We start from the raw sequence: 23,088 nt of genomic DNA on the forward strand, positions 1-23,088 counted from the left end.
CCATCAGCTGGAGGAGGCGCTGGCTGGAACCTAGGCGTTCTCATGCCCCCCCCCCCACACACATCCATTTAGACAGGCAGTCTAAAATTCTTGAAAACCCGGAAGCTTCCCTAGCCCTTTACTCTGTTGCCCCCCAGGCCCCGTTTCCTTACCCCTTTGTGGCCACACTGAGCCTCCCCTGTCCCCCATCCTTGCATCCTGCCTCACTGATTCCTATGGTTGATGAGCAACATCACAGGCAGAATGCTTCTGTCCCTAAGTCCCTGCTGCTTTTCCCCAGTGTGTCCCAGGTCCTGCCAGTACCTGCATTATTGCACTTAACCGCCTTGTAATTTGCACCATCAAAATTATTTTTCATCTGTGTGTCAGCACCTCAGAATTGTTAGACATGTATAGGTTCCCTCCATCGTACATACCACCATTACTGTGTTCCCACAACAGTGTCCCAGGTGTTGTGTCAAATAGACCCATAGAGAGGTTACCTCCTCTCTGTCTGCTTACCAGCTGTACAAAGCACTGAATGTTTCCCTGCAGTCTTCCCCATAACAAAGCTGAGACTCAGAGAGACGGTCTCATTTGTTGAGGGTGATATAGTTAAGAAGACAGCCATCCTGGGGTCTTCACTGCCCTTGCCGCTGCCTACTTTGTCCTTTATCTAGCTGACAGAATTTTAGAGGTAGAAAATACCGGGAAAGGAGCTGGAGGGAGGGAGAGCTCAGTGGGAAATCATTTGTCCGGGATGCACGAGGTTCTGAGCTCAACCTCCAGCACACATTCAGAAGATATCTAGTGAGACCCACAACAAACAGTGTGGTCTTTATCTCTCTGTAGTATCCTACAAGCAGACACCATGTCTTATTTCCTGATGAACTCCTGGTTCTCTGTGCTCAGTGAGGATAGTGTTACTATCTGCTGATGGGACAGAATCAAAGCTGAGTTTCCTAAGACTAGCTGATCTCTCTACCACTGCCTCTTTGGGCAATCTGGTGGCCTTACAGGTTTGAATATCTCCCCACCCCCACCTGCCACATTTCCCTGTGAACCTAGGATTGCTGTTTTGGTCTTAGGTAGCTAGTAGTTTGTTCTCTGCCCATTGGTGCTTAGGTAGTCTCGTGGCCCCTAGAGTGCTTTCAAAGATCTTCCAGGACATTCATGTGAAGACACCCACTGCACGTACCAGTGCCCTCCAGTGCCAGCAGTCATTGGGAGTGAAGTATGGTCTCTGCCACCCTGTTCTGATTAAGAACATTTGCTCTGGCTTCCCCTTCCTTTGTCTCAGGACATGAGAGAGAGAGAGAGAGAGAGAGAGAGAGAGAGAGAGAGAGAGAGAGAGAGCTTTGCTTCCTTTAGACCCTGTCTTCCAGAAACTTCTCATGCTGGGTTTTGGTTTTCTAGGATTCTGTACTGTCAACATCTCCTCTCCCCACAAATGTCCCCCCAATGACCCTACAACAATGACCCTTCAAGTCTCATGTCCCCTTACCCTCTCTCCCTCTGTTCCTGTATCTGGCAGAGTCCTCAGATGACTCTTATGTGTCCGCTGGGGAAGAGCCTCTGGAGGCACCCGTGTTTGAGATCCCCCTGCAGAACATGGTGGTGGCGCCAGGAGCTGATGTGCTACTTAAGTGTATCATCACCGCCAACCCCCCACCCCAAGGTGAGCTACAGGGAGGGCTGGAAGCTGGCGGGTTGTGGTGGGGAGCATGTGGTGTGGGGACAGGATAGGTTTCCTGGAATCCTCTTGTGGGGAAGGGGAGAATTGTCCACCCATGAGGCTGCCCTGCCTCTGGTGTACTCTGGAAGATTGTCCCCTACCTCCCCAGCTCAGAAGTGTGGCAGCCTGAGCTTCTGGAGTGAGGGCAGGTTCCTCAAAATTCCCCTAAGGGAAGATGACTGAAGATGTACTTTGTTGGTGGGGTGCTTGCCTAGCATACAACAAGGTTCTGAGTTTGCCCTACAGTACTGCGTGATATGGTAGAGCATCCTTGATCCCAGCTACACAGTGAGCCTGGGCTACATGAAACCCTGTCTCACTTAAAAAAATTATTTAAAAAAAGTATTGAAGCCAGGCAGTGGTGACACACACCTTTAATCCCAGCACTTGGGAGGCAGAGACAGGCGGATTTCTGAGTTCGAGGCCAGCCTGGTCTACAGAGTGAGTTCCTAGATAGCCAGGACTACACAGAAAAGCCCTGTCTTGAAAGAATAAGCGGTGTTCCTGTGGGGTGGGGGTAAGGATGCTCCCAGAAGTCCCTTTGTGGCCATGGCAAGCTGGTTCTTCCTCCTTCCCCACAGTGTCCTGGAAAAAGGATGGGTCCGTGTTGCACAGCGAGGGTCGTCTTCTCATCCGGGCTGAAGGTGAACGGCACACACTGCTGCTCAGAGAGGCCCAGGCTGCCGATGCTGGGAGCTACACAGCCACTGCCACCAACGAACTGGGCCAAGCTACCTGTGCTTCTTCACTGGCTGTGAGACCTGGTAGGGAGCCTTCTGGAGTGGGTCCTGGTTGGTGTGGGCTGTGGATTTTTCCCAGTGTGCACAATCTTCCTTTGTTCTGGGTCCGACTCTCTGGAGGAAGCAGTTTAAGTGATCCTAGTCTCAGGACAGGGGTACGCTCATCCAGAAAAATCCATGACATTGGCCAAACTCATCTTTAAACATCCTAAAGAGCAGCGGTTCTCTGCCTTCCTGATGTTGCCACCCTTTGATACACCTGATGATGTGATGACGCCACTGATATTATTTTTGTTGCCACTTCATATCTGTAATTTGCTACTGTGATGAATCATAATGTAAATAGCTGTGCTCTCTGGTGGTCAAACGGGAGCCCTGTAAAAGAGTCATTTAGACCCCAACGGAGCTGAGACCCACAGGTTGAGAACCACTGCTATAATGGTATCTCTGAACGGGGTCTGGTGGAAAGGCCAATTGTCTTTGAGTCTATGAGAAAAACAATGATTCATTTCAAAGGATTTAAGAGGCACCAAGAGCTTCTGAGATCCATTTATTCCCAGAACAAGAAGAAAATAGAAAGTAACAAAGAATCCAAGTGCTCCCACCCTCCAGAGGCTGCACAGAGAATACACTCAGTGTCTCAGTGTCAGCCATGCTGAGGCTGTCCTGTCTGTTCTTTACCAAGGCCCTCACTTGGTGCCAGACTACTTACTCCTTTGAGTTTCAGCCCAATATCTCTCAGGTTCAGGCAGGGCTAGAGCAGTATCTATGAGCATGGCAGTTCTACTCATTTAGGTGGTTTCACCTAACAGTGTGCTGATCTTGGGTGGCGGGGTGGGAATGGGCAGGGTGTTGAAGCAGGAAAAGATAATGGTGAAATCCACAGATGTTCCCAAATGGATGTTTCCAGTGGATGTCCAAAGTCTCTGGAAGCCAGAGCTCAGAGAACAGTGTTCTGGGATGCTTCAGGGCCCTGGAGGAGGCTGGGAGTCAGTATGTCTCGTGCTCTGCCTTTCTTTCATTCAGTGTTGCAGAGACAAGCTTGGAGCCCATGCATGCACATCACATGCCAGAGCTTCATCCCTTAACAAATTCCCAGTTTGGGAATTCTTGGTGGGCTCTAATATCAGCCTTTGGGCTGTGTCAGCTCCTTTGGTGGCATGTCTGGCTTGTGATCTTTGTCCTTCATTCCACATCCCTCCCTGGAGCTGTCTGAGGCTCTCTCCTCTCTCCTCACACTCCCACTACGCTGAATCATGCCCACCCGTCCACTTCCTGCCTCCATCCTTCCATCACCTCTGGGATCTGGCCTCTGACTCAGCTCCCAGCTCTCCTAGGGTTCCCAGGCCTGGCTCCAGAACTCCAGTCAATACCTGGCTTGGGCTGAGATCTGGCAAGGGGGGGGTATGAGGTGCCCCAAATGCTGGCTGGTGGCCACCTGGGAGCCATTTAAGGTTTGGAAAGCAGCTTGGGGCACGGCAGCTGTCAGCACTTGACTGGGAGTTCTGTGCTTGCCACGTTGAACCTCCCGAGCTTCGGTTCCCTCATTTGTAAACCAGAGATAATTATACCGTCCTCACGGATGGAAGCGAATGTGCGAATGAGCGTTATGAACTGTAAAGCTGTAGACAAATGTTAGTTGTTAGCGCTTGAGGGTGCTGCCGTGCACAGGAGCTCGGCTTTCTGTGAGGATCTGGAAAGAGCTATGTCCTTCCCTGCCTTGGGGATTCCACTCCTGTTCTTCCAGAGCCCTCCATCTAGACCCTCTGTGCCTTCCAGGCCCTGGGTCCTCAGCTCATCACGGCATCTCTGTGCCTGCTTCGTCCTGGGCAGCCAGAAAATGTTCATTATGACATTAGGCTATACCAAGCATCACAGCAGGCCCCATAAGTCAGACTGGCTCCAGGGCCCAAGAGGCTGGCTGGCAGGCAGGTCCAGACTCTGCACTGGTTGTGGAGCAAGCTGACTTTCTTACCCTACAAGGCACTGTTTGGTCTAGAGTGGTTGGATGGAGGCCACAGGGCCCAAGGAGTAGCTGGAGAAGGCAGAACCAGGGGTGGCAAAGACATTGGCAATAGAGGGGGTCCCAGACCAGGTGTCCATCAGTTGTGATGATGGGGTTGTCCAGCTGTGGGGGTACAGGGAGTACATGGAGGGAAATGGCACTGTCTTGTGGGAAGAGAACTCTATTGAGCCACTGACTGCCTCCCGACCCTTACACCCAGGGCCATAGAAACTAGTCTGGGTGCTGGGTGCTCAGTGTGCTTCAGGGGTAGCCACCCCATCAGGGCCTGCTTTGGAAAACCCACAGGTGTCAATTCTTGGTTGGGAACGACAATAACCAGGACCCAGGCAACTAGAGAATTCAGCCATTGGCCTAGGAAGGCAGCCTTGCCCTAACCCTGAGTCAGTCTCACCCACTGAATAACCCAAAGTGGGGTATAGACAGAGGGGGTCTCTGGAGTGTGATGTGAGTGCCTAACCCAAGTGAAGCTTCTGATAGCTGCCACATCTGTCCCACAAGCCTCCGTTGAGTACCTACTAATGCCAGGCACCCTGTCTTTGAGCGTTTGCTTCTGTTTGCAGAGTGCCATGTACCTTTTTGTTGTTGTTCCCAAATCTTTTCATGTCTCTTTCCTTGGGCTCTAGTGAGTCCTGTATGTGTGCGTGGTGTGTGCATCTGAATGGATGGAGATATAGATGTGTGTTGCCCATGCAGTGATACTCTTATTTTACAGATGGAAAGAAGAAGAAGAATATGATTTGTAGCCAGGCCAGGCTCTCAGCCTGGGAAGCTGCCTGCGAATGCTATTAGCAATAAGTGATATAGTAATGGAAATTGCTTATTCAAGTAACAAATTAGTTTGAGTCTGGGATAAAAGTAACAGCTTTTCGGTGTTTGCTGAGTACGTCCTATGGTAACATTTGAACCAGCTCTCACATAAGTAACATTTAACCAACTCTCTGAAGTAGCTTCTGTCATTGTGTCCCTGTCACTCACTAATGCGGTAATGGAGACTAGGGAGTGTTAGCAAAGTGTTCCAGGGCACATCGCTGACCACCATACCATCACATGACCAGGGAAGTGTTCTGTGTCTGTACTGCACCTCGTGGTACACCAGTCACATCCAGCATCCAGCATTTAAAGTGTAGATAGTCCCATTAGGAGCTTCAGTGTTTGCGCAATGTCACTTTATTTGTCGTGCTTGTTAATGGTCTCAGCTGCTAGTTTCCCTCATCTCAGTTAGGATGTTGAGCTAGGGCTGAGCATCCCTAACCACTGCACTGTAAAGTCTCCTTCCCTGCTACTCTGAAGACACTGGGGCTAAGGTATTCCATGAGATTGTGAGGAGGACATTGCCCAGGCCTCTATGAGTAGCCAGATTTGGGGAGGAGTCTCTGTCTCCTCTCCTGATTCTTCATCTCTGTCCTGTGTTGCCCTAGTCCTGTTTCCTGATGCTCTTGGGTCCTTTCCACTGTAAACTCTGACAGGAGGCGGAGGAGGGAGGCTCAGAGTGCTTCATCATCTATCCCATTGCCTGCCTGCCTCACGTGTTTGAACATAGCCATGGCCTTGCACTATGCCTTAAAACTGTCCTCATTTCCTTTTCCTTTTTGTTCTCTCTCTTCTTCTTCTTCTTCTTCTTCTTCTTCTTCTTCTTCTTCTTCTTCTTCTTCTTCTTCTTCTTCTTCTTCTTCCTCTTCCTTCTTTTGGTCTGTCATGTAAGCATCACCTTAATAGATGAGTGATGTACTCAGTAAGATTAGTGAGGTTCTAAGAGGATGGAGGATTGCCCTCCAAAATTTGGGCCAGGAGAGTGCATTCATCATGACTTATCTTAGTCTTATATTTAAGATCTCCATTATCTTGTTAGGAAAGAGACTATTTATTGGGCAATGTGAATGCAAAAGGTAAAGAAGAAAAATGTGCCACCAACCTCTACCTTCTTCTCTTGGTCTGGGTCCTAGGTCACCAAATGCATGGTTTCAGGTTCCTCCTTAGCAAAGACAGTGACCACTGAGAGAACACCACACAGCCCCTGTTATCCATTTCACTGGGATCTGGACATTTGAGAAAGCAGAGTACCACGGTCTTCTCAGCCAGACTCACCCCTCCCTCCCTGTTCCCAACTGTCAGCATCAGGGGTACCTGTGGGCTGACTCCCTAAGGCTGCCACTTAGAACGGAGCTTATCTGTCACCCAGAAGAATTTAGTATGGATACAAACAGCTTACCTGACCCCGAGCAATTCAACATAATCATATGTGAGAAATTCAACACTTACACGGCTGGGTCAGGCTGACCAAATGAAATTCTCACCATCATTTCATACATTTAGAACTAAACTTGAAATGTTCTCAGCAGTGTTTCTTCTTGCCCCAGGAAGTTCTGGGGAGATGGCCATGCCAACACACTGAGACAAGTCCCACCTCCAAGCCCAGTCCTCCTTTCCTGTCACTTCCCTGGTGATCACCATGGTAGCCATTTCAAAAAGGGCCTGGGAGGGGCCTACTAAGGCAGCACATATGGAGGACAAAGGTAAATGCCTAGACACATGGAAGTGCTAGCTAATCCCCATCCCATTCTCCCTTCCTCACAAACCATATAGGGCTCCCTTTGGCCTTCAGAGCAAAGGCCAGTCCTTCAGTGGGCCTCCACCTTCTAGACAAATAGAGCATAGGTCTTTCTGGGTGGTGGCAGGTATCAAGAGATTCCTGGTCTCACATGGCTCTCTCTCTCTCTCTCTCTCTCTCTCTCTCTCTCTCTCTCTCTCTCTCTCTCTCTCTCTCTCTCTCTGAGATATGGCTTCTATGTGTAGCCCTGGAAGTCCTAGAACTCACACCATAGACCAGGCTAGCCTGGAACTCACAGAGCTCTGCCTGCCTCTGCCTCTCAAGCGCTGGGATTAAAGGTGTGTGACACCATGGCCCTGTTGCTCCTTTCTTAGTTTGTCACCCATGTCCATTCCTAAACAGTCTGCAGGCCTCCGAGCCTGTACTTTCTACCTCACATTGTTTGTTTGCCTTAGTTTCTCTAAAGCAAGCTCTAATTTAAATACCACGTCTTCCCTCATTCCCAGAGCCAAGAGTCACCTGTATGTATGACCCTTATTGGCTCTTCCCTGGCCACTCAGCCTCTGTCCTGCTCACCATTATATATTGTATATTAATATATGTTATATATTATAGTGTCTTTCTTATCAAGACAAAGTCCCCTGACTACACAACTGTCTTTTCCACACCTTGATCCTCGAAGCCATGCCTGGAGACACTCCTAGATGGATTGGGGGCTGTGTGGACCACAGAACTTGGGGATGAGGGGAGAGGAACAAGGGAAGCATTGTCCAGGGAGTTCAAGCCATGAGCACTCCCTGAGTAGCCTGTGGATGCTAAGGAGGACACACAGTAATAAGGCTGTGTCTGAGAGGGGAGGTTGGGATGGCAGCAGAAACCATAGGCCATAAAGATGTGGTTCCATGAGCCCTCAAAAGCATCAGCACACACACACACACACACACACACACACACACACACACTCAAGAATGTGATAGATAACCTGGTGACCCAAACCTGTAATCCTAGCTACTGTGGAGGCTGAGATCATAACTTGCCAGAGATACAGAGTCAGTTCAAGGCCACCCTAGGCAACATAAAGAGACCTTGTTTCAAGCTAAGAAAAAGAGGCCCAGAAAGGCCCTAAATTCAATCCCCCAGTATTGAGAAACAAATGACTCAAACAGACAGCCCAAGTCCAGATTGTAAATCAGAGACTATGGGGGACCATAGCCCAAAGAACTCTCTAGGTGATTCCTGTGCTCAGAAAACTTTGAAAACCAATCAACCAAGCTGGGCAGTGGTGTCACATGCTTTTAATCCCAGTACTCAGGAGGCAGAGGCAGGCAGATCTCTGAGTTCAAGTCCAGCCTGGTTTACTGATTGAGTCAAGGCTACACAGAGATACCCTGTCTCAAAAGGGTATCTAACAAGCAAAATAAAAAAAACAAAACAAAACAAACAAACAAAAAAAAAAACAAAAAAAAACAAAAAACAAAAAACAAAAAAGCCCAACCATATAAGAAGCATTTTGAAAAAAAAAAAAAAAGCTTGAAATCGCTGGCATGGGGTTAAGATCTAGCTCAAATTGGGAAGCTGGCTGCTGTAATTGGAATCACAAGGGCTGTAGAACAAGACTTATGGATTTACAGCCCTGCTCTGAAGTTGAATGGCCAAGAGCTGTGAGATTCAGTGAAATCACCTCTTAGAGTTCCCATCCTCCCATGAGGATTTGCCTAGGTCTCAAAACTTCCATGTGCCTAGGAATCTCTAGAGTGCTTTTGAAAAAAAAAAATTACAGTGTTTGACTCCTCACTTTAGAAAATCAATTCTGTAGGCTGGATAAGGTCTAAGAATCTGTATTTCAAAACAAGCTCCAAGTGGTACCCGTGTGGGTGGTTCAAGCATCACACACGCAGTCCTGGTGTAGATGGCCTTGGGTGATGCTATCCGTGTGCTAGAAACTGGGTGTCTGTAGTGAAGAGACTACAGGCAGCTGGGATGTTAGGCTTGGCTGGATATACTGGCCTGGAGGAAATTCTTGCTTGTGGGCTGTCTAATGCCAGTTCTTATTGAATGATACTGGCCTGAAAGAACTGTCCAAAGGGCAGCTAGATGAATAGAGTCAGCTCATGGAGAGCTGGGTCAAATGTAAAGAAGTGGTCCTTTAATGGGAAGGTTTGGGATCAAAAGAACACTGTGCCCTTGCTGGTGTTATCTCCCACAGTGAAATCTGGGATTGTAGATGGATCAGGCTTGGGATGTTACAAAAAGTGGCTACAAAGTTGCTTTAGCGCATGCGGTCAGCAGGGTTTGGGATTCTACAGCTTGGTGGCGTACTTTGGGGTTATGGTGGAACAGAGGCCACTTCTTTTTCTCAGAGAGGCACTCCATTGGAGCTTGAGCCTGCAGCCTGACAAGCAATCTCGCCAAGACTCTTGACCTAGACTTGCTGCTGATTGGCTGGCTAGCACCTAGGTGCTATTTCCCTGCTGGCCACCAGGGGTCTCTGAAGCAAGCATAAACCTTTGGCAATTCGAGTTAAATGTTTGCCCCGCCCTCCTTTCCTTAGCCTGGGAGCTCGCCTCAGCACTGTCCAGCCTGGAGGTGACCCTGGAGCCAGGAATCTAAACTCTGTAGAGGGAAAGGAGTCCCCTCTTCCAAGGGTTGTGCCTATGACCTCAGTATCAGTTGGTGGCCACGCCCCCAGCCACAAATGCCATTCAGATTTCTCTCTCCTCCCCAACCTTGAGACTGCCAGCCTGAAAGTGGGCTGTCTTCTTGGCCCCCACACTTCTTCATCACTGGCAGTGCTGGGGAACACAGGTCATAGCTTGGGAATGTGGCCCTGGGTGGAGAGAGGGGATCAAGGAGGGAGAGAGACATGTGGCCTCTGCTCAACACCTCTGCTTCTATTATTCTTCCTGAGCCCCTTCCCTACCCACTGGGTGCCAATGGAAGCTGGGGAGGAGCGACCATTGGGGAGGAGCAGCCCACACTTCCCTAGCTTTGAGCCCTGGTGGGCTGAGGGGTGAGGGGCAGTTTGCCAGCAGGAATTCAGTAGAACCCATGGTTGAGCGGGGTGCAGGCCTGTGTCCTGAAGTACCTGCTCTCCTGAACTTGTCTAGGGCAGGACCTGGGAGTCTGCAGTCATGGGCTCAGTTTCCTTAGGTTGGCAGGGGACAAATCTGGAAAGGAGGGTCAAGCCCTGACAGTTCTTTGGTTCTCTGTGTCTGAAAAAGCTGGTTGTGGCCTGTTTGGGGGTTTAAGGCTGGCTAGTTATGTATTCCCAGGTCAGGAGTCTTCTTGGTTTGGGCAAAGCATGGCGCTTCCTGTGCTGTATCGGTCAACACTTCTGGCCCAGGCAAGGATATTAAATGCCGCAGCGCAGTGCCACCCCTTGTACCCCTCTGAGGACCGGGGTCCCCACACCTGTAGTCCAGGCCCTACTGATGGGCTCAGCTCTTGTCAGTGTCCCAAGCTGTAAGGAGAGGAAAGGCAGACAGCTAGCTGCTTGGAATGATCAGAGTCTAAATTCAGCTGGTCTGGGCTCCGCCCCCCCGCCCCCCCCCCCCCCCCCCGTTCCTATTCCACCACTCCAGGGGCTGCTCCCTGTGGTCTCAGCAGGCACCACCTTCCCAGTCAGCGCCTGCCTGCTGCCCAGCCTCTTGCTGGCCACCCCCACCTACTCCCCCCCTCCTAGGCTCACTTCCCCTCCCCCCAGGGCTGGCTCAGTGCGGGGCCTCAGCTGGGTCAGCGAGTGAGTGGGGCTGGCCAGGCTGATCGCCTGTTCCCTGGGGAGCTAAGGCCAGTGGGCAGTGGGCAAGAGGGCCTGGTGCCAGGGCAGAGACTTAAGGAAGGTGCAGGCCGGGGTCCGTGTGCAAAGCCTCAGGGTGAGTTGGGGTGCAGTACTGCTGGGGGCTTGGGGTTGGAGAACCAGGAGGAGGGGCCAGGGGGCTGTGGCAGATTCATGTCTGTATTTGGCAGTCGGATAAGCGCCAGCTCAGCGAAGCTGGGCCCCTGGCCAGTTGTAGGGGAGAGCTTCAGGGCCCTGGGGACACCCCTCCCCCAAAGCAGACTCAGGTGTCCCCTTCCTCTTTTCCTAGGCTGAACCACTCTTTTCTATGGATGATCTAACCCTGCTTTTCCATTGCCTGAGAATCTGGGGTTCATGCTGTAAGGGTGGGGCCAACAGGTGCCCCTGGGGAAGCTGAGAAGGGAGAGGGGGATGGGCTGCCTAGACACTGACGCCTCATTGGCTCGGGACAGAGGTCAGGATGGGGCTTGCATGAGGTGTGTGCTGCCCTTCCGTGCCAGGCCCAGTTCACCTAAGAAACCAGTGCTTCGCCCTGCTGTGGTGGGGGTCCCAGAGGTTCCTGCTACCTCTTTGGAGCTTCATGCTAGTAACATAGATTAACTGCTTGAGTAGAATTCAGGATTGCCCCGAAAGCCTTTAGTGGCCCTTCTGCTGGCCACACCGTTTGCTCCAGGCTATTCTCTGTAGACTAACATGAGGATATGCTTTGGCAGGCCTTGACAGAGGAGGAATCGGTCTCAGGGAGAGGAAGTGGTCATGGTCATGAGGAGATGAAGTCAGAGCTGGGCCTGCAGGAACTACCTCACCTTTGTAGTGTGCTCAGCTGGCTCTCTTCATCCTTTCCCTTGATCCTCTCATCTCTCTTCCAGGCGGCTCCACATCCCCTTTCAGCAGCCCCATCACCTCTGATGAGGAGTACCTGAGCCCCCCAGAGGAGTTCCCAGAGCCTGGGGAGACCTGGCCCCGAACCCCTACCATGAAGCTCAGTCCCAGCCAGGATCATGATTCCTCCGACTCTTCTTCCAAGGCACCCCCAACGTTCAAGGTCAGACCCCTAAGGCTGGTATCCAGCCTTCTGTGGACACCATTCCTATGTGTACCTCTTAGTCTTGAGGCTACTCTTAAGCATTATATGTAACAGAACCTTGCCCCGTTAACCCTTGTGACCCGGAGACAGCCACAGACTGGTGTGGAAGAGACCTCTGTCTCAGGTCCCCCCAGTTCTCAGCAGCTGGAGCTATGCTCTGTCACCCCTGATGCTTTGGGATTCTCCTTCAGGTCTCACTCATGGACCAATCGGTGAGAGAAGGTCAAGATGTCATTATGAGCATCCGTGTGCAGGGAGAGCCCAAGCCTGTGGTCTCCTGGTAAGTAACAACCCCCTACACCACCCACCAGTGACACACACACACACACACACCCGCCAACCCACCCCCGCCTCCGCCGTCACTCCCCAAGCTAAGCCGACTTTGGTAGAAGGGAGCTGAACTTTAGAGAACTTCCCTGGGGATCCCATCTCAGCCATAGCAGCGTCACCCTGCCTGTCCGGGATGTTGCTGGAGCAATGAGTGGTTTCATGTCTATCAGCTTTGAATGACACCTCTTGCCCTGTAAGTAGGCTGGTCATCTTTACGCCATCAGCTGATGCTGGGTGATTTTCGAAGCCAAGCCATTCCTGTAGCCAGCCTGTGGTAGACCCAGCCCCCACACACTGTTTCTGAGCTGGACCATTCTTCAGCATGTCATTGTCCCCGCCTCTACACTGGTTTGGGTTCTGGTTTTCACTTTTAATTGATTATGTGGTCGCCAGTGTAATTACAATTTTTTTTAAAAGATTGTTCTTCATACCCCTTTAGCGAGTGGGAATCTATGTTTCTGTTACAAATAAGTGGAAGTAAGATACGGGGACCTTTAAGAACTATTTAGAGGTGAACCAGGTTCTGAGATGGGAGAGATCCAAGTTGAGCCAGGGTAAACCTGGCTTTGGATCCCCGGGGTGCATTGATCAGCCATATAGACTTGGGAAGCCAGTTGGGAGGGGAAAAGGCAGCTCTGTGCCTGCCACCCCCGTGGCTGTGAACGCAGGTAAGGGCTTCAGGTTCTGGCTTTGTCTCTTTGACAGGCTGAGGAATCGACAGCCCGTGCGCCCAGACCAGCGGCGCTTTGCAGAGGAGGCCGAGGGTGGGCTCTGCCGCTTGAGGATCCTGGCTGCTGAGCGGGGTGATGCTGGTTTCTACACATGCAAGGCGGTCAACGAATATGGCGCTCGGCAGTGTGAGGCCCGCCTGGAGGTCCGAGGTGAGAGGCCGTCCTCCACTCTTCCCCTACTGACAGCTCACACACAACCTCAGTTATAGGATGCCACACTGAACAGGCCGTGGAGGTCCCCCTGGTCCCGCTGCTTATACTGTAGTTGGCTAAATTGAAGAAATTCCAGAGAAAGGAAGTGACTTGTCCAAGATCACACAGAAAATAATTCCATGCTCAGCTGACTCCCCAACTTGCTTTCCCCACGTTCCATCACGATAACTCCCGCAGTAGCTGGAAGCCCTGCATCCTACAGCCATGCACCTTCTTCCCACACCCTTAAGCCTTTACCACCTCCTCTGTGCCACCTGTTCGTTCTTCACCGACTCTCTTACCCTCCTTTTGTGCCCCCCCCCACTCTCCCTACACATTTGATTGTTGTGCAGAATCTGTTGTGGTTGGGGTAGCACTGGGGAGTGGCTGGTTGCTGGACCCGTTCGGAGGGACCCTGAGGGTACCATCATCATGGAACATTGGAGGGACATCAGGGGTGTCAGGGTTTATAGAGTCCTGAAGATTGGAGAGTTGGGGACATACAGCAGGGTTCTCGGGCAGCAGGAGTCACAGGATCTATCTAGGCTGCCCCTTGGAGGCTGCTGGGTCACTCCTTCAGAATCTGGCCATCCGTTTGACCTTCCCTTCCATGTGAATAGGGTTAGGAACATCTCCTCTACCCTTTATCCCACCATTGTCCTTCCCTGCCCCTCACTGGGTACTGTTCCTTCATGCCTGGCAAAGGCCAGCTCTAGGGGCTTCCCAAGGTACTGCTAAGCTCCTGCTAGAGCCCAGAACTCCAGTCCTAGCTCCTCTGCCAGGTTTTGCCTGCCTCACTGTCCCCCATTCCTCTTGTTGCTATGGTTGCCACCTCTTTGAGCTCTAAATTCTTAAGCCTCTACCCTCTCCCTTCTCTGGGGTTGGGTTCTGCCTCGCTTCTCTGTGTTAACCTGTGTCTTGGTGCTTCTCTTTCTTTGGGATTCCTTCCAGCATTCCGTAGGCTTTGGGGTGCTCCCATTAGGCTATGAGTACTTCTCCCCTTTGTTGCTCAGGGTCTCTACCTGAGGAACACCAGGGACCAGGGTAATCACTGGCCCTTTTATCCAAGTGCTGATCTATGGGGAGCCAAAAGTGACCACTGTAGAGGCAGCTTCATATCCAAAGGGGTCCTAGCGAGGTCTGTGGTGTGTGTGCACGTGGTGCGTGCTTATGTGTGTGTGTGTGTGTGTGTGCGCGTGTGCGTGCGTGTGTGTGTGTGTACGTGTGCTGCACTAACCTGCCGCTTGCTGACTGAGGTTTTTGTCTGTACACAGGCGAGTGAGCTCAGGGGGCCACCTGCGCTGCCCCCGCTACCCTCCGAGCTGCACCCCTGTCTCAGGCACCTCTCGGACCTCGCTGTGTTTCACTGCCTCCTGCCCACAGACCCAGCCGGCTCGCCGGCCCGGACTTAGCCCATGCTCCCCTTCCCTCCCTAGCCCGTACAGCACCCTGGGGTAACCCACCGGGCCCCTGTGGATCCTCCCTCCCCAAGTGGATATGTGGCTGTGCAGACCAGGAGGCCCCCAGAAGGACTGAGTGTTGGGAAGGGACGGCCATGAGGGGTGCCAAGCTCCCTCGGTCTCCCCATAGGGAGCATCCAGCGAGTGCATGTGCTATGCTGCTACAGGCCACTGTCTGTCTATCTGTTTGTCCGTCTGTGTGTCTGTGACAGTCAGGGAAGAAAGCCTTTGAGCTGAGGTGGGCTAAGACAGAATAAGATGACAGAACACAGCATCCATGAGATGCAGGGGTCCAGGGGGCAGGTACAGTGGATATGAGGCTCTCTGGGAAGGGGCAGGGCACTGACCATTTCAGAAATGGGTTTTAAATGGCACAACATTTTTTATTCCACAAGAGACCAAAAGCTAGAGGTCTAGGGTTAAGCCCTAGCTGCTGGCAAGCTTAGGACCAAGTGGGGTACCCTTCTTTACAGACATATCCGACACGCGCTGTCTGAGAATGAGAGAGGTAGCCAGGCTGAACACAGGAGCAGGGTCATAGTGGAGGTGGAGGTTTGGAAACACTATTTCGTAGCTCAAATAAAGCCCAGTTTGTACCCAGCTAGTGTACTGTGTTTTCTTTTGCCGCCGCCGCCACCACCACCGCCGTTGTTGCCACCATCGGTCTGGATCCCCTCCCTCAATTCCAATTCACATCACATCACTTCTCCCTCCTGGTGGTCCAACATGGGTTCCCATCTCAGAGCCAGGTCTAGGGGGCTCCTTGCTGTCTTGCCTGGGGCGGATGGGCTTTCCCAGTCTCCAGAGGAACCAAATGCATCTCTCTCTCTGTATCTGTCTGTCTCTCTGTGTGTGCGTATGCGTGTGTCTTCCTCGCCCTGTGTGTCTCTGCTCTGTCTGTGCCCCTGTGGCTGCCTTCCCCTCAGCACACCCTGAAAGCCGGTCCCTGGCCGTGCTGGCCCCCCTGCAGGACGTGGACGTGGGGGCCGGGGAGATGGCGCTGTTTGAGTGCCTGGTGGCAGGTCCAGCTGACGTCGAGGTGGACTGGCTGTGCCGGGGCCGCCTGCTGCAGCCTGCGCTGCTCAAATGCAAGATGCATTTTGATGGCCGCAAGTGCAAGCTGCTGCTCACCTCTGTACACGAGGACGACAGTGGTGTCTACACCTGCAAGCTGAGCACAGCCAAAGGTAAGACTCACTCAGGTGCTAGGGCTACTGTGGTCCCCAGGGCTGGGGAGGGGACTGGAGGAGCTGGGTACAAAATAGGTGTCCAGGAAATAGAACACCAACGGCTAGGGCCAGGAGATAGTATGGGCTTCTGGCCCCCCAAACAATGAGCACTTACGAGTACTGGTTCTCAACCTTCCTAATGCTGTGACCCTTTAATACAGTTCCTCGTGTTGTGCTGACCCCCCCCCCACCATAAATTTATTTTGTCACTACTTTATAACTGTAATTTTGCTACTATTGTGAATCATAATATAGATAGCTGATATGCAGACTATCTGATGTGTAACCCCTGTGAAAGGGCCATTGGACCCCAAGGGGGTTGCGACCCACAGGTTGAGAACCTCTGACTTAGAATGATACCTGGGACAGAAATGCTCCTAGGTTCCTTGTTCCCAAGACAGAGCAAATCCACTGAGCTATAACAAACAAACCTGACTCGGGCATCTCCGTTCTTGCCCTGCAAGCTGACAAGCCCGTGTCTTTGGATAAGTCACTTCCCCTGTGTGAGCTTTATTGTATCCCTCTGTGAACGGGGATGGTGCTAATACCTACCAGGCAGGAGGGATTGGCAGGGTTAGTGAGATTACCTCTACAGAGAACAAAGCCCCGTACAAGTCAAAGGCTGGCAACTCAGGATGCCAGCTGCTGTTACTATCAATGGCATTGCTGGCCTGATCCTGTTCTCTGTGAAGAGCAGAAATGAGGACACCTGCCTCTGGGGTAGGAGTATAGAGTGGGACCAAGAGGCACCTGCTCTGGGTGACAGGTAGGACAGAGTGTGGACAGCACGAACCAGACACAGAGAAAAGTCTGGGCAGTGGGCTTATCTTCACAAACCTCAGAGTCAAGCTAAGTTTCATCTTGAATGAATACGGTATTGTAAAAGCTTCCTCAGGTCCCATGCTATAATGTCCCCAGCCCACCTTGGCACGCTGCTGTCCATCCTTGTTGACCCCCTGCCTCCTAGGAAGAAGGCCTGGCCTATGAATCTTGTCCAGCTGCCTCAGCCCTCATGCTGAACCTTTGTAGGGCTCAGTTCAAGCTCCCAAGGCTGGACTAGACCTGTGAGATTAGGCTTCTGGTCCTCCACAGCCTTCTTTGACCCAGTGCTGCCCACTTCCTCGCAGATGAACTGACCTGCAGTGCCCGGCTGACGGTTCGGCCGTCGCTGGCGCCTCTCTTCACCCGGTTGCTGGAAGATGTGGAGGTGTTGGAAGGCCGTGCTGCCCGCTTGGATTGCAAGATCAGCGGTACCCCGCCTCCCTCCGTTACCTGGACTCATTTTGGTATGGTTCACCACTCTGAATATACTGAGAAAACATCATGGGTGTGATAGGGTGTGCCCAAAGGACAGGTCCCTCTGCCTTAGTAGATTTGCATCTATGTCCTCTGCCTCCCAGGCCACCCTGTGAATGAGGGTGATAACTTGAGGCTTCGACAGGATGGAGGTCTACACTCACTGCACATTGCCCGGGTGGGCAGTGAGGACGAAGGACTCTATGAAGTCAGTGCCACCAACACTCATGGCCAGGCCCACTGCTCCGCCCAGCTGTATGTGGAGGAGCCTCGGACAGCCGCCTCTGGCCCCAGGTACCACCTAGGACCCCAGGCGCTGCCTGAGGTGCCTCTGGGGGACCCTTACCCTGAGCCAGGAGGGTATAGCTGTGCACGTCTGGGTAGCCATGTGGTTCTTGCAGCTCGAAGCTGGAGAAGATGCCATCTATCCCTGAGGAGCCGGAGCACGGAGATCTAGAGAGGCTGTCTATTCCTGACTTCCTACGGCCACTGCAAGATCTGGAAGTGGGACTAGCTAAGGAGGCCATGCTGGAGTGCCAAGTGACCGGCCTGCCCTATCCCACCATCAGCTGGTTCCACAATGGCCACCGCATTCAAAGCAGTGACGACCGACGCATGACACAGTGTATGTGACCAGGAAGGGACCCAGCAACCTCTGGGCTTTTTGAATCCTCCCCCTAGGACTCCCTCCAGGTCTTCTATTCGTAGTCTGGTTTGAGATGGAAGGGCCTGGGGAACAGAGCCTTTTGGGGCCCTGAGGTCAGTCTGTCCCTTCTTGAGTCCACACAGTGCCATCTGCTGAGTCACCCCCAGTGGCTGTGTTAGCATTTACTGGGCAGGCGGCACAGCCTGCTGCTGACTGACATGGGGACTGCACGGAGGTTGCAGAATCCAGGGTGCCTTTCCTCATTTGTAACTGTGCTGTGATCAGAGTGAAACCAGCTCAATGTACAGATATACACACACACACACACACACACACACACACACACACTGCCACCACTGCCACCACCACCCCAAAGCAGGGCCTGCTAGATCGCAAGCGATGAGCAAATGATGAATGTTATTACAGTTTTTATTGCCACTACTCTCACTGTTGATAGAGCAGAGCTGTCCCCCAAGCCTGAGAAATCCAGTGGAAGGGCTGGCAAGTGCAGGGTCTTGCTGAAGGCAAGTCGATGACCAGGAAATAGGAAAGAGAGAGTCAGGACTTGGGTTGGAGTCCTCTTGCCTGGTTATTTTCCCAAGGTAACGCTATTGTGTTCAATTGTCGAAGCAACATGAATCTCATGTAAGCTCCTCCTACCACTACTCGTGATGGCTCTCTTCTAGAGCTGCCCCCCGAGCCCCTTAATAAGTGCTTTCTTTGTGATTCAGCCCAAGTCCTGAAGACCTGGCAGGGACAGTCTCGCCTTGCCATAGGTCTGTGAGGCAGGTACTCTGATGCCTGTCTACAGATGGGTAAACTGAGACTTAGAGAGGTCCAGACATTTCCTCAAAGATAAGCAAGGACCTGCTGACCCAAGCCCACCTCGCAAGCACTGCTCTTGACTCCTGACTGGGGATGTAGCTAGGTTGGCAAAGTACATCCTCGGAGGCCTGGGTGTGATCTCTATGGCTGTCTAAGCTGGGCATGGTGGCATGCACCTGTAACGCCAGCATTTGGGAGGTAGAGAAAGGAAGATCAGACGTTCAAGGTCATTCTAAGCTACACAGTGATTTCTGGGCTGCTCTGGATTACGTGAAACCCTGTCAGGAAAGGAGAGAGAAGGGAAGGGAGGGGAGGGGAGGGGAGGGGAGGGGAGGGGAGGGGAGGGGAGGGAAAAGTATGGGAGAGGAAGGAATGAAGGAAGAAAATAGAACTAGACTGGGTTTAATCGCTCACACCTCATTCTCTCAACTCCACCCTCATCGCATCCCTAGTACCCGTGCAGCAGCTGTAGCTGTCATCGCTTAGTCACAGACCTTCCCGTGTCCCCACTGGAGGCCCTGGGTAGATGTCTGTCTCAGGATCAGAGTTACCGTCTCTTCTGTGCCTGTGTCTGGGGTCACTGACAGCCTTTGGTGTTTCTGCCTCTTTAAATAGTGTAGGCAGAGATAAATGAGTGGATAGCCATTCCCAGTGAGATAAGTGATAGAGGAAGGCAGTGTTTGGGGACATCCCTGGTGTGAAGGAGAACAGCACAGGCCACCACTTCTTCATGTCCCGCCAGATGACAGCATCCTCATTATTGATGGAGCAGAGTGCAAAGAAAGAGCTTTGGAATGAAATGGAACTCAAGTTCAAACCATTGCTTCATCATTTACCAGCCGTGTAACCTTGGACAAGTCAATTAATGTCTCTGACCTCCTGGGTAAATGGGGATCATTTTGTAGAGTTGCTGAAAGGATTAGGGTACCTGGCATCGGATGAACACAGAGCAGGCAACTCTTATTATAATTTATAATGTGACATATATTTGGCACTTACTGCATGCAAAGCATTGCGTTGTAAGCGGAACAAGCAGAGCTGGACAGGAGCTCATGGATGTGAGAAGGAGACATCTCTAAAGTCCCTGGGACCTGGTACCCAGCGATGAGCTTCAAGAGGGCTGGAGACCCAGGGAGGGCATCAGGGCACTGGAAGGGGGCGGTGGAGCCATGGCAGGATGGGCTTGATGTAGCTGAACTGTGTCTTAAGGAAGGAAGCTTCAGGTAAGTTGAGAGCATTCTGAAAAGGAGTAGCGGGGTGAGCGAAGACTCTGAGGTGGAGCTCACGTGGCCTGTCCAGGGACCTGATGGACGGGCAGTCGGAAAGGAATGGCAGCCAGACGGTGGGATGGATACTGGAGTTTCTGCTTTAGCTGACCTCTGGTGGGCTTTCTTCAGTCTCTGCTGGAGATGAGGGACAAGCAACGGCTATTAGACTGAGAAGAGACTGGGGGGTGGGGGGAATCTACCAAGAACCTGTATCAGTACGTTGACTTGGAAGTTGTACCCCCTTGGAGGTACAGGAAGGAGGGCTGTCACAGACATACCAACATAGGGACACAGACAAACCCTGTGTAAGAAGGTACCAAACCGGGCGTGGTGGCACACGCCTTTAATCCCAGCACTTGGGAGGCAGGGGCAGGCAGATTTCTGAGTTCAAGGCCAGCCTGGTCTACAGAGTGAGTTCCAGGACAGTCAAGGCTACACAGAGAAACCCTGTCTCAAAAAAAAACAAAAAAAGGGGGGGGGGGAGAAGAAGGTACCAAATGGCTAGGCTTCTAGGCTTGAAATGCTGAAGCAACATGTACTAGCTTTGGCTACAGGAGGCAGGTGGCTGCCCTCTCCTTTCCCCCTTTGCCCTCTCTCTGCAGTGGGTAATATCTGTATAGCCAGGTTTGAGCTGCCATGGGCTCAGCCCAGAAAGTATCCTGATCAGCCATGTGTCGCTGTCCCTCCCCTACAGACAGGGACATACATCGCCTGGTGTTCCCAGCTGTGGGGCCTCAGCATGCTGGTGTCTATAAGAGTGTGATCGCCAACAAGCTGGGCAAAGCGGCCTGCTACGCCCATCTCTATGTCACAGGTGAGGCAAGCATCTTGTCTAGTAGCTGTGTCCACTGGCACCAACTAAGGGGGAGGCTAGGGGGAGGGGTGCCCCACTCCCGAGGGAGCAGCTGGCCTTGTCCCTGTGCCTGTGGCTGAGCCTCAGGCCTAGCTCTCTAAGGGTTAGTGATCATGTGGAGTTGTGAGGCTCTGAAGCACCCTCCCACCTCCTACCTCCCACCCATGGCTTTCAGATGTGGTTCCAGGCCCTCCAGATGGTGCTCCGGAAGTAGTAGCTGTGACCGGAAGGATGGTCACACTATCGTGGAACCCACCCAGGAGTCTGGACATGGCTATTGGTAGGTGAGGGTCGTACAGGTCAGAGGGTGGGGATGTGGTATGAACAAAGAAGGTTCTAGCAGGGGAACCAAAAGGCCCAGGCTTTTGAGCATACAATGGGGGACAGGAGTGGGTAGTACTCTAGAAGTGGGATCAGCAACACCTTTGCTGTTTCTCCTCTAGACCCAGATTCCCTAACATACACTGTGCAGCACCAGGTGTTGGGCTCGGACCAGTGGACGGCACTGGTCACAGGCCTGCGGGAGCCTGCGTGGGCAGCCACAGGGCTGAAGAAGGGGATCCAGCACATCTTCCGGGTCCTCAGCTCCAGCGGCAAGAGCAGCAGCAAGCCCTCCGCACCGTCGGAACCCGTACAGCTGCTAGAGCATGGTAAGCCCGCTGCTGTGTGGATGGGGATAGGCATGGGGTCAGAGATGGAAGCTCCAAGGCTACCTGGACTTAGTAACTGTAGCATGGACAGTGTCCCTTGGCAGGACCCCATCCCATCAGTGGTGGGCAGTGGCCTGGCCACTTCCTTAGGTGCTTTCTGGCTGTGTTCCATTTCTCTGAGCCTCAGCTTCTTCGTGTGTAAAACTGGAGCTCTAAAGGAGTACAGGAGAGGGGAGGGGGCATGGGATGACAATGCAAAGGATGCCATGGCCCAGTGCCAGCCTAGCACAGAGCCTGTGTTCTCCTCCCTGCAGGCCCACCCCTGGAAGAGGCGCCTGCTGTGCTGGACAAGCAGGACATTGTGTATGTGGTAGAGGGCCAGCCTGCCTGTGTCACCGTCACTTTTAACCATGTGGAGGCCCAGGTTGTCTGGAGGAGGTATGAGTCCTTGCTTCCCATTGGCCCCGATTTGGGATCATCCAGCCCCAACCCTACCTGACAAGACCACTCCTCATATCTTCCTTAGCTGCCGGGGAGCCCTCCTCGAGGCGCGCACAGGTGTGTATGAACTGAGTCAGCCAGATGATGACAAGTATTGTCTGCGGATCTGCCGGGTGAGCCGACGAGACCTGGGACCCCTTACTTGCAGTGCCCGAAACCGCCACGGCACAAAGGCCTGCTCGGTCACCCTGGAGCTGGCAGGTAAATGACAACTTCTTCATCCCTTTGAGTCATGTTGCATGCTGGAGATTCAATCCCATGTATGCCCACTCAGGCCTGTCCTTCTAGTAGCAATGCCAGTATTAGTGATAATAGCAGCAATAATGTCAGTATGTATTGATCACGCATGGTGACATGTTCTATAGCTGCACTAGGGGAGCTGAGGCAAGATGATTGTGAGTTTGAGCCAACCTGGGCTACAAGTGAAGGAGATCTAGTTGAGACAGGGTTTCTCTGTGTAGTTCTAGCTGTCCTGGAGCTCTCTTTGTAGAGCCTGGCCTCAAACTCACAGAGATCTTCCTGTTTCTTCTTCCCAAGTGCTGGGATTAAAGGTGTGTGCCACCACTGCCCAGCAAGGTCTAGACTTAAAAAAAAGAAAGAGAGCCTGGAATGTAACTTACTCTAGAGTACTTGTCCAGCACAAGGCCTTAGGTCGAATCCCTAGCGCGCATGCACACACACACACACACACACACAAAAGTATATACACAACGTTGTATACAATGTTAACGTCTCGTAAGTGCCAGGATCACTGTGACATCATTTTTTTTTCTTTAAAGATTTATTTATTGTTATATGTAAGTACACTGTAGCTGTCTTCAGATACACCAGAAAAGAGCGTCAGACCTCATTACGGATGGTTGTGAGCCACCATGTGGTTGCTGGGATTTGAACTCAGTACCTTCAGAAGATCAGTCAGTGCTCTTACCCGTTGAGCCATCTCTCCAGCCCCCACGTACCTCATTTAATGCCTCAACCTTGTGAGATGGGGCTCGTTACCATTCCCATTTTGCAGATGAGGAAACACTATTAAAGTGTTAAGTAACCTGGCCCAAGATCACAGGCTCTAAATTCAGGAGCTAGGTTCAAGTCCCCATGCCAGACTGCAAAACTCTGAGCACTATTAGTTTGTATGCTAAAATCAGTAAGGAAACAGGGTCTCAGCAAAAACAGCAGGGAAGGAGAAGCTGATTAAA

General features: G+C 52.1%; 1 protein-coding gene across 6 annotated transcripts in view; it reads left to right on the forward strand.

Moving 5' to 3' along the window:
* Nucleotides 1-23,088, forward strand: part of Speg (striated muscle enriched protein kinase) — a 56,968-nt gene that overhangs the window by 14,035 nt on the left and 19,845 nt on the right. For all 6 annotated transcript variants that reach the window (XM_029477550.2, XM_029477557.2, XM_021160232.3 and 3 more), the window contains 14 exons: nucleotides 1,514-1,657; nucleotides 2,296-2,478; nucleotides 11,694-11,869; nucleotides 12,103-12,191; nucleotides 12,947-13,122; nucleotides 15,551-15,811; nucleotides 16,981-17,139; nucleotides 17,254-17,443; nucleotides 17,551-17,774; nucleotides 20,583-20,702; nucleotides 20,917-21,021; nucleotides 21,185-21,391; nucleotides 21,706-21,829; nucleotides 21,918-22,093. In XM_029477550.2, coding sequence (XP_029333410.1) covers nucleotides 1,514-1,657; nucleotides 2,296-2,478; nucleotides 11,694-11,869; nucleotides 12,103-12,191; nucleotides 12,947-13,122; nucleotides 15,551-15,811; nucleotides 16,981-17,139; nucleotides 17,254-17,443; nucleotides 17,551-17,774; nucleotides 20,583-20,702; nucleotides 20,917-21,021; nucleotides 21,185-21,391; nucleotides 21,706-21,829; nucleotides 21,918-22,093 — 2,334 coding nt within the window. The remainder of the gene's footprint in view (nucleotides 1-1,513; nucleotides 1,658-2,295; nucleotides 2,479-11,693; nucleotides 11,870-12,102; nucleotides 12,192-12,946; nucleotides 13,123-15,550; nucleotides 15,812-16,980; nucleotides 17,140-17,253; nucleotides 17,444-17,550; nucleotides 17,775-20,582; nucleotides 20,703-20,916; nucleotides 21,022-21,184; nucleotides 21,392-21,705; nucleotides 21,830-21,917; nucleotides 22,094-23,088) is intronic.

The sequence above is a fragment of the Mus caroli genome, unplaced genomic scaffold (assembly GCF_978045245.1).
Source record: "Mus caroli unplaced genomic scaffold, Mus_caroli_1 scaffold_1, whole genome shotgun sequence".
NCBI lineage: Eukaryota > Metazoa > Chordata > Mammalia > Rodentia > Muridae > Mus > Mus caroli.